Source organism: Austrofundulus limnaeus, unplaced genomic scaffold, assembly GCF_001266775.1.
Source record: "Austrofundulus limnaeus strain Quisiro unplaced genomic scaffold, Austrofundulus_limnaeus-1.0 Scaffold66, whole genome shotgun sequence".
Classification (NCBI taxonomy): Eukaryota; Metazoa; Chordata; class Actinopteri; order Cyprinodontiformes; family Rivulidae; genus Austrofundulus; species Austrofundulus limnaeus.
This window is the reverse complement of record NW_013952468.1, coordinates 471940-483743: the sequence shown is the minus strand read 5'-3', so window position 1 is coordinate 483743 and position 11804 is coordinate 471940. Positions and strand designations below refer to the sequence as shown.

Sequence of the window (11804 nt, the reverse complement as noted above, 5' to 3'; positions counted from 1 at the left end):
GACCCACAAAATAACAGTAGCAGAGACCTGTGCCCCCAGATATTTTTGGATGATAAACATATCTATCAGGTCAACAAAACATGGGCATAGTAACAACGTTTTTTATACTACATTTATCCATAATAACCTCACTTCTTTGTAACAACTAAGGTAAAAATGTAATTAATTCAGAAAATCTTTTCAGGACCCCACCTTGATGTTTCGGGACACCACTTTGGGTCCCGATCCCAACTTTGGGAAACACTGCATTAGAGCATATAATACTATAATGTCCGTCAAAAAACGGCTGCATTTTGATAACAAAGCCCTCGTTTTGTGAGGAAACTTTAAAGACCTGGAAGGACTTTAGTTGGACATGATGGAGGAGCAGGAACGCTATAACTATAATTAGTTTCAAAGTGGACATGCAGACCTTATTTGGCAGTTCTGYCGCAAAAAGYGTGACGTAATATTCCAGAAAACATCACAGAAAATAGAGAAAACTGACCCAAACAGAATATAAAGGTATCTTTGCAGCACCGGGACAGGCTAAAATTAAGTTTTCTGCGCTCATAGAGACATCAAATTCACAACAGTTTAATTTTTTGGAAGAGCTCAGAGAGGAGGACCTACTGTATAAGTCCGTCTCATCCAGGATCTCGGACTTGATTATTTCTTCAATGACRTCCTCCAGGGTGACGATTCCCAGAACCTCATAGAAAGGGTCGCCCTCGCCTTCGTTGTTCACCCTCTGAACTATGGCCAGGTGGGATTTTCCTAACACACACAGGTTACAAAGTTAAGGTCATAAAATCATAAAGTCTGAGCAGGAGGTCACAGTGACCTCCTGAGGTCACTGTGAGACAGAGTCACTTCTGTCTGTAGTAAACCCAAGTCATAAATGAATACCGTGTTTATTACAGTTTATTTTCCCATAAAATAAATACAGTACTGCTGTGAGCTTCATCACTGCAGAGATGCTTGAAGAGTTACAGGTGACATAAAGTGATGTAAAGATAAAACTGATTCTTGCTCAGATAAAAGATCAGCAGTTTGAGATAAAGCAGTAAAGAGTCCAACGGTTAACAGAGCCAGGAAAAAGTGATTCAGTCAGAGAGATATACAGTCAGACGGTCCTATATTTCATCATTTCAGTCCTTTTGGCTCCCCRTGCCTCCAGATCTGTGTTCCCAGGACCCTCCTGTGTGCTGTACCATCTGAAAATAATAATAATAAAAAAAGATTGAGAAACAAACTGCCGTGTGTGCAGAGAATACTGTCAGGCCAAACACTAAACAAATTCTTTGCCTTTTCTCAGCTTGTGATCATTTAAAAGGAATTTTCCAGAGGCCCGGGCTAATATTAGCCCCTTCAAAATGAAGTTTCCATTCCGCCCTGGCGATATTCTCACTGAGCGAAGGAGCGGACCGGGCAAACCTCCTCYGCATGATCAGATTGTCTCAGAATGGGCCGTTTGCATGCAGATACCCCTGGATGTTAGAAAACAAAGGATGTCGGTGCGCACGTGTGCATGCATGTGTTTCAGGGGCTGAATGCGTGTGTGAAAGCATGTGTTTGTTTTTAGAGAACACAGGTACATCATCAATGCGTCTCAGCTGATGTGTTGGCCTCTTTGGTCCTGGGAAGAACAGAATCAAATGTTTTATTGCACTGCAGCCGATTGCTTCCTCAGTGTCCTCACATGATACAGACTGAAACTGAACCAGGATCACTAATCTCATATTTTGGAGAAATAGATTTAAGTTATAAAAATGAGCTGTTGATAATGGCTGCACCACGAGACCATAACTGGTGCCAAAGTCTTTTTTTATTGTAAATTGTATCACTGAYAAACCTACACAGAGCTTCATGGGTTAAACTAATCAAGCTAAAGAAGTCCTTAAGCATGCAATAACTCTGAAACACCCAGAGAAAGAGAGGCCAGCACAGCACAGGAACATCGACCAACGTGCACGTCTTCCTCTGTCATGACATCTTCTACAAACACTTCACATAAACTTTAAGAATTAAGTAACTAAAGAAGCATWAAAAAATCCTAATTTGATCTTGACTGTGACCTTAAAATTCTGAAAAAAGACGAAGAATTTGCATTTTGGTTTGAGCTCAAAGAGGCTATTTTAGCTGGTTGTTTTTGTACTTTTATTTAAAAGAATAATTTGGAAAAGATGGACAATATTTTTTCTTAGCTGGCTAGAAAGGTGCTATATTAGTACAGTTCATTTRCCATTACAGTCAATTTTAACAGCATCAATAAACAAAAATAAGATTTTATACACGGCCTGTTAACAGGGCCGGTCTGTGGCATAGGCAGTGTAGGCAAACGCTAAGGGTGCTGTACATCTAGGGGGTGCCACAAATGGGGGACATAAAAATGTATCATATGATTAAGTCAAGACTAACTACTGGTGCTGAGTGTACATTAAAAAAAGAAAAAAGAAGGATAATGAAAGTTTTAAGGCCTCCACATACTCGGGCGTACTTTGCTCTGCGTGGACTCGAGGCAGACTCAATGCGTATTCGAAGCAGCCGTCCACTGGACTGGTCCACGCAGAGATCAATTTTTTACGTCTGCGTCTGCGGTGTCGCACAATCAACTGCCCGGCGAGTTCACGTCAAACTGTTTTGGATGTGACACCAAGCAGATAAAGTTGAGAATCGGTGTCATTTGTGGACGTCATGGAGTCAAATTTTGAAGAGCGACTCATGGAGGAGATTAGAAAACTTTATGATGCATCAAAGATGGAATATAAAAACTTTCAGTGAGCAACTAATTTGTGGGAGGAAATRGCTCAGATCCTGGGTAAGTAGTTMTTTTCTTTTGTTGTTTTAAAGCTAAAATGCAAACYATCTCWTCCTTCCYRTCCTTGACACCATGACTGAAATTGTGAGAAATTAAAGAATTTATCAGGCGGTCAGTACACTCTAGTATGAAGTCTCAAACAACCGCGGACATTATGCGCGGAGTCCGCGCCGCTCACAGACTGCGCACAGTCCACACGAGAATGTGGGAGCCTTTAGCTATGATCCCTGGTCTGATCTGGTTTTCAGTGTTCTGCTTTCAGAAAATGCTGATTTTATGTGTTTTTTTTAATCCCAAGAATATAGTAAAAATGTTCTTCAAATTGCTGGAAAATTAAACTGATTTTCTGCAGGAGTATACCCCAGGACCCCGCTAGAACTGCACTGCTGGATGGTGGCAGGCATGATGAAGACTTCTGCCATTCTGTTACACATGAATTATATTAACTGTATTAACTATTTTAMCTCAACCTGGTTTYTAAAGATAAAAACAATATACAGCCAAAATTATTTCAATACAAATGTAAACTGGTAGTGAGATTTAAAAAACTGCACAAGGRGGGCTACCTGAAATCTTGCCTAGACTGCCAAATTGGCTAAAGCCGGCCCTAGCACAAACTGAGCACCGTCATCAGTAAGTATTTTTAGTGAGAACACAGAGTTCCCACCTGCAAAATATGAACATCTTTATCAGAGCATGAGGAAGATCCRATGAGGACCTTTGTCACTCTCACCTGTGTGGAACATAAAAAGACCCGACCTCTGCTCTTTATGTAAGACGACTGATAAAGTTACTGAAGGTAGAAGYGAAAACGAGCAAGCACACTTGGCTCAGAAGCATAAACGTCCTCTCTACTCCCTATACGGAGGAGCTGATTTGAAGMTGACTGACGTTTGAGGAGTTTCAGCGGCGGGTCATGAGATTAAAATAARAATAACACAGACAAGATCGAACTGAATGGGAAGACAGTCTGTGAAAATGACAAACTGAAAGCATGTTTGTGCAGCGTTCAACAGTGTTTGTGTTACAGTCTGTCCCACGAGCAGCAAAACGTAAAGTGACAGACATTTTACAGATTCCAGAGGGCAAAGGAAAATCATACAGAAAATATTTTCTTAATGCTACTCGGTCTCAGAGGATGGTAAGACCAAATCGTGCTTCCAGGAAAAGCAGCGCGGGTTAATTTTTTTGACCTTAGATTTTGCAGAACTTATGTCGTTTAGCACTTTTGACAGATTTAATTTATTTTAAGTAGATATTTTAAACAGGCTGAGCATTTAGCACCACCTAATCATGATCTCTGTGGGTTTACTTTCTTTTTAATCTTACAGAATACACTTCAAAGTGCRTATGAGACACTGGGAAATATTGAGTTKACTTCATGTGGATGGCATTAATAATAGCAGTGGTGGACAAAGTACTCACCTCTAGTACTTGAGTAAAAGTATTGATACTCATGGTCAAATCTTACTCAACCACAAGTAAAGGTTGCTCAGTCAAAAATCTACTCAAGTTAAAGTATGACAGAATCTTGTCTCTCAGAAACCACCTGATGTATCGACAYGTCACTCTACAAATTCTACACCATCTGTAAAGACTTCAGCATAAAAATACAATAAAGTTAGCGGTGAGTACTTAAATGCAGAAGTGTAGTTTATCAACGGTGAAAACAGAAGACGTTTAAACTGATACRAAGTATTTTTCAGTCCTAATATCTTAAACACCAAGCTGGCTGGTCATGGGWGCGCTGGTTTCTCTGCTTGAGCTTCTACAACCGTCTCCGTTGCTGGGTTCTGTTTGAAATGATGGAGAGAGCTCAGCTCGCGATCGTTAACAAGGATGACGTAATTCCAAATCTATCCCAGGTGTGAGCTATGACTGTGATTGGTTCCCCCTGTGAGGAACATAGCATTTGGCCAATTGCATTTCAAAAAAAGAAAAAGCGCAACAGCGGATTACAAAGCTATGTTGGGCCAAAAGGAACGAGTAACTACAAGCTTCCTACAAATGTAGTGGAGTGAAAGTCATAAGCTCCCCCAAAAATAATGACTTTTTGAGTAAAGATACTCAAAAAATGTACTTAAGTACAGTACTCAAGTAAATGTACTCTGTTACTGCTCACAACTGAATATTAGTATGTCGAYATTGTGCAGGTATCTTAAGTCCTAGGGGTTGTTCAGGAGGAAAGCCTACTYTGAGCTGCTGGAAGTCACTCTCTTCCTGCAGAAGCAATTAAACCAGGATGCTTCATCCTGAAATACACCCAGGCTGACTTGGTGGTGTCCCAAAGAACTATCCACTGTTATATTACCTCCTGAACGTACATAAAGAGCACACACTTGGTCCAGTTTCAATCCTGCAGGCTTTAACTTTATTCAACTCTAGTGGGTAAACATTCAGCTCGCTTTGGTATCACATGATAACACATCCGGGTGGAACATAAACTCAAAACAATAGTTCCAGTTTTTACATCCGGTATCTGCTCACGATCATACGTACATCCTCAAGGAGTACTCCTTTTTACTTAATTTCTCGTAATTATGAGATCCCGATCTTGTAACTACAAAATAAGGAGTCTATTTTTCTTCTTTGGTGAATGCAATGCTCTTCTGTACATCATTTTATTCCATGTAAAACTCATTTCTAAAGGTTTTATCTCAGTTTTTTTCTCACAGAGTTGAGAATCCTGCAGCTACAGACTCTCCAACAAACTATTCAACTAATTCTCTCATGAAAGCATTTAGTGCAGGGTTCTGCAACCTTCATGATCAAAAGAGCCATTTCTGCTCCTTGGCTCACTAATAAAATGTGTCCAGAGCTGCAGAAAAAGCTACAAGTGTGATTATCAACTGCTGGTCCATGGAACGTTTCGGGAACCTTTATGGCCAGTGGAGGCAATGTTATAAAATTAAAAAAATATATTGTCATTTTGATTACTTATTACTATTTTTACACATCAGGACAAATTTAAACAAGAAAAATACTGTAGTTTACACCAAATTTCATAAAAACTATTACAACTGAACTATTCAGGCATATTGTTTTCTAATTCTTCTTATAACCTAGTCTTTAAATTCTTTAAAGGTAATTCTGATGGATTTGAGAGAAAGATCATAGAAAAATTGGAACATTTAGGTAAACATCAGGCTAACATGAGCTTACGTTTTACCTTTTTACTTTTGTATTAATTGATTTCTGTTGTATGAAAATAAAAAAAAATAATTTTATTATGTTTGGTCACATTTTCAAAGAGCCAATATGGAGGGACCAAAGAGCCATATGTGGCCCCAGATCCGCAGGTTGCAGACCCCTGGTTTAGTGCAACCAGAACAGATCTTCACAGAAAACACAGTAAAAATGAGACAGAAATTGTACAAACCTAAAAAACACCAGTTCAACACCAGCTGAGGGCAGCCTGAGCATCCATGAAGAAAACCAAGACAAGCAGAACACATAGACTGATCCCCCTCCTCCAGCTATAACCTCTATAAAAATATTCCTTATTTATAACAAAGTACTAGAGAGAAACAGCTCGCTAAAACTCAAGGTGACCTTAATGTGAATCAGCTGCAGCACATCAGTATGCTGGTGTTGTCAGTGTGAGCTGTGAAGGAATAGTTATGTAATTTTTTTTATTGTAAGTGGGATTGTGTGGAGTAATCCGGAGCAGTCAGGCAGTAGGCAGCAGTCAGAGGGATTTCAGTCTGGATCTAGAACAACAGCAAATCAAGAGCTAATGTTTGTACCAAAACATGCACGTTAGCTTAACCGCTGACTCCAGGGTGTAACCACAAGAGATGGGCACCAGCTCCCYGTGACCCTTAACAAAAAGAGCTGCATTAATGCTGTTAGCGAAATATCTCATGAATCTCATTGAAACTTTCAGAAAGTAATCACTGATTGGACAACTAACATTGGCTTTTGGAGTTCACYCAATTCAAGATGGCTGCCACAGCAAAGCACAACCATGGTTATGATAAAGATAAGATACGATCAGATAAAAACTTTATTGTCCATAAAAAATGGAAATTTAGTTTACATAATCTGTTTGATGCCTCCCATAAACGCAACACACATCTCAGCATCATAAACATCCATCATTAAAAAGAAAGCTAGAATGTAATCTGAACTGGTGAGTTCATTTTTTCCTCCTCTGGTTCAGGAGTTTGATGGAATATGTTCTTGTACTTTGGTGTGGTAGTAGCTGAGACTGATCCACAATTTATACACTTATAAGCACTAAAGGTCCTGTCACACTACAATGTTTTAAACAAGTTAAGCTGATTTATGAAAGTTTTGTTATAACTATTTCACTCACATTGGCTGTATATTCGATCTAATTGTTAGCATTACAGTATGTATAGGTCCGAAAGATTTTTTTTATTTCATCTTCAACTTACACATCTTTAGTGTTGGACAAACTTTTTATAAGTTGGTATAAGTTGTCTAAAACATAATGTGACAGGGACTTTACTGAAAACACATTGCAACAGTGACTCTGTCATTTCGCAACATAAGATGATCTAAACTCTTGACATGAAAAGCGGCGGGCGATATTCCATAAAGGAATGATATGTTGATTTGTAAAATGCTGCTGTCCAACCTACAATAACTGCACCAAACCTTTAAAATCCAAACATTTCCAAGCTCAAGATTTTTTTATTACACTACAGCAGCTGCAGCAAGAAAACYATATTATAATAAATAGAAAAAACTGCGAGGTTACCATTAAAGCAGCTCTGCAAACCCTTTCAGCCATAAGTCTATTACTGCCTTCCCCATTGTTACACACAAATACAAAGAAACACACACACACTTGCACGGTAGCACTACTCAGATCACCTCACTGTCCCACAAGATGAGTGCATACTTTCCAGTTTTCCACAAAGACAAAATACCACATCACAAACAACAAAAAAAAAACAATCCAGCTCTCAAAAACAAATAACGATGATCTGTCTGTTCTTAGCGTCAAAGCAGTGGGTTTTGTAAAAGCGAACTGGAGGCTGTTCCTCTGGAGCTTTGAACTTGGCAGCAGTCTCAAAAAGTGTGTCCATCTGAAGACCAGTCTTCCAGGGTCTTACAACCCACCACTGCTGCCTAACATCTGGGCTGTCTAACTAGCCTGAGGCTGAATGCATGCTGGGTAGTCCGGCACACACAGCAGGGCCAGGGGTCAGTCCGCTTTCAGTTTCATCCATCAAGAAATCAAGTCAAAAACAAATATATTAGTCATTAATCTGCTCATATGTGGAGCAGTTTAGAAAATGATAGTTATGTCATTTATTATTGGTTTAATCACACATGCAGAGACGAAACAACAGGAAGTGTTTAGTTTTACAAAGGATGGTTCAGATGTTGAGCTCTTTAAAACCATTCTAAAAGCAACAAAAAGGCAGAGCAGACGAGCTAAAGGATCGTAGTTCAACAGAAAATCCTGATGTTGAGCATGTTTATCTCTGTTTATATTAAAATTAAATAATTAGTTTTTAACATTTCTATCAAAACTGCAAGCAAAATTATACATTTACTCTGTAGAATAAATATACTTCAGCATTCATTCACTCCATATAGCCATTCATCCATCTATCCACTCATTCATCCATTTACCCATTCATTTATCCATCCATCCATCCATCCATCCATCCATCCATCCACTCCTTCATTCACTCATCCATCTATCTAGCCATTCATCCATCCATCCATCCATCCATCCATCCATCCATCCACTTATTCATCCATCCATCTAGCCATTCATCCACCCATCCACTCACCCATCTATCCATCAATCTACTCATCCATCCACCTAGCCGCTCATCCATCTTTCCATCCAGCCAGCTACTATACATCTAACCATTTATTTACTCCTTCATCCACTCATTCATCCATCTATTGATCCATTCATTCAGTCATTCACTCATCCATCCATCCATCCATCCATCCATCATTCACTTTCATCCACTCATTCATTCCTCTATGAATCCATTCATTCACTCATTCATCCATCCATCCATTGATCAATCTATCATTCAGTCATTCCTCTATTGATTCATTCATTCATTCACTCATCCATCCATCCATCCATATCCTGAGAACCTTCATTCAGGCCTTCAGAGACTGAGCCGTGTGCTCTTTTCCACCATTCCCAGCTTATTTATGGAATGTAGCTTTGTCATATTTTTCCATAGTGCAATTTTGACCCTATTAATAGTCACATAAGGCTCAGAGAGTTGGGGTGGGATTATGAGGGGTCAGTATCTGTTGTGGACACTCATCGCAGCCCCCCCCCCCACCCCCACCCCTTCCTGCTTTACTCTCCCCCTATTTTTCCAAATATTTGAGCGCTGACAAATATAGTGCAATCTTAGGGTGATGGGAACCCACTGGATCATCTTCCCTCAAAATCTACCTCCGGTTAAAAAAAGAAACACTCAAAGTTTCCATCTATTCTGACCCATTTTTCCACTGAAATGAATAAAACCTTCACCCTGATGCTGCTAACATGCTGACTATTTACAGGATTTTTTATTTTTTTACTTCTCAGAAACCCAGACTGAGATGGCCTCACAGTGACACAATGTAATTCAGTAGCTTGAACTGTATTATCTGGAGACATAGACAGGAATCTGTCTGTCTGCATGTTTGTGTCCATTTTTGTCCACAAGTATTACAGATTATACAGATAAATGAAATCCCCAGTGAGTTATTTATAACATTTAGATAAAAAAGGAAACAAACTATGGTAATTAGTCATGTTATGGGTCACTACAGCTTCTGCTCTCTGAGACTCTGAAAACTTCACTTGGACTGAGTTCACAGAGCGCCACTGCTGATTGTAGGAAGACTTAAAAAAGAGGAAAGAAAGGAAGTTTGTATGTAACATCCCAAACTGAAAATATGACATGACAAAAACAGATTTACATTCAAAACATTTGATTACCTATTTAATTAACTAATTAAGTCATTAAAGTCCTAGCAATCCTTGAAGAAATGCATTTCACCCATCACCTTTTATGCCAGAGTTTTAAACTAAAATCATCTGGGGCCTCGTGTATAAACGGTGCGTGCGCATAAAAAAGTTGCGTGCGCCAGGTTCTACGCCCACGTTGKGATGTATCAAATCCAACGTTGCATGAAAGTCTGCGTATATTTACGCACACTTTTCACCTGCTGTGAGAATGTGCGGCAGCCACGCAAAGTTTTTCAGTCGACAGTTTTAACTCACAAAGTCATGAATCTGACCTGAATCCATAAAAATATGACTTYGTTGTGTTTTCTGGATGTAAGGAGCGTCTGAACACAGTTAAGATTTTTTTCTTTAATTTGTGTTTTTATTGTTTAAACTCAAACGATCATGAAACTGAACCCCGCGACTGAAAATCCTTTAACCTCAGACAAGAAAATAGATCAGTCTAAAAATGATCAAAGAACCTCAGTCCAGTCTGTAAACTGTAAAGTGTTATGTTTCTGTCATGAGTTGGAAACACATGCAGAGTGCATGGCCTGCAGAGCGCACACACAGCTGAGGACAATAAAATGAGTGAAAGAAACCTTTTAATTCTCACTGAGAAAAAAAACTCAGCATATTAATTCAGAACATCTCAGCTGTGATGATTCCTCAGCGTCACAAGACGCAGACAACAGATTTGTTGCTGCGTAAAGTTGTGTGTAATTTATGGATCAACGTCAGCTGTTCTGCAGGCTGATATCACCACAAGAAGAATTGAGGACAGCGTGTTTTTTGTTTGTTTATTTGTATCACACCGAAAAAAATACAATCAGGTATTTTACTGTAGTTCTGAGTCAAGTCGTGCAGCTGATCTGAATGAGAAACTTCATGATTTTAAAATATAAATCACACCGCGGCAGAAACTCGCAGCGCTGCGAGTCACTCGTTCCTTCACTTCAACTATTTAATAAATATTTTTCTAAGTTCTACCAGTCATAGGTTTCTCTGTGTTTACAGTCATTTATTAAAGACGTGTAAAGGTGGAAATGTCTGTCAGCCTCATGCGCCGCTGCAGCACATGCGCACACACACCAACACCCACACACACCTTTGCGAGTGGCAAACTCATTTTTACACCCCGCTGACAATTTTCTCACTCATTCTCCATTTAATGTATAATTTTCCTGCATCTAAAAATCATTTCTGATCCCACAGAGAGGACAATCTGAGGAGAATCTCACACGCTGGACACATTTACATTTATTTTACAGATTTAAATGTAGGCGTGTCAGGGGAGGAGTCTCACGTACGCTAAGTTCCACGTTCATTGGGATGTATGAAGGAAAGGTGCGCAGGAACCTGCGTGCGCACGGTTTTATACATCTGAATATTTTGGTGCAGCGCACTTTTCTAAATTWGTCCGTACGCCAACTTTCTGTGTGAAAGCTGCACACTCCTTTATGCATGAGGCCCCGGGTATTTAAAGTACATGTTGGGAATGACTCTCAGCTACTACCACACCAATATTTGGCCTAATATCAATAAAACTGATTGAGTTAAGGTCATTTTTTTCTGTTTGCTAATGTTGATAGCTGTGGTGACTCTAAAAGTTAATCACTTGTACTGTAGATGTACATCAAGTAATTACTTTCTGAGCATTTCATTAAAATACGTTCAACGGTTTATGAGATATTTTAACAGTTAGACACACTAGTTTSTCTTTCTATCCTTATAAGAAACRTTCATTGACTTCCATTYATTTCCAKTCATTTCTWTAKCTCTGTTTACSTTAAACCTAACCCACAACCCAAARAAATGGATTTCCATCATAGAGACTACCGGTACTGGTTTTGACAAAGTAGGTATGAATACCAGAAACTGTCCAAAACATGTACAAATACAAGTATACACACACTCTCACACACAGAAACTACTACTCTCTATATTTAACAATCCTCTGTATCTTTGTGAGACACCCACACCCCCGTATAGATCTGCAGTCATGTAGAAAATAAATCTTTTCAGACTCAATTCATGCACGTGTGTGTGTGTGTG

The 11804-nt window shown here is 39.2% G+C and overlaps 1 protein-coding gene across 3 annotated transcripts in view; it reads right to left on the bottom strand.

Annotated features, from left to right (window-relative positions):
• The window catches only part of cnnm2b (cyclin and CBS domain divalent metal cation transport mediator 2b), a gene marked incomplete at its 3' end in the record, with an annotated part of 38286 nt that overhangs the window by 10040 nt on the left and 16442 nt on the right, over nt 1-11804 (bottom strand). For all 3 annotated transcript variants that reach the window (XM_014010201.1, XM_014010199.1, XM_014010200.1), the window contains 1 exon segment: nt 613-756. In XM_014010201.1, the coding sequence (XP_013865655.1) occupies nt 613-756 (144 nt within the window).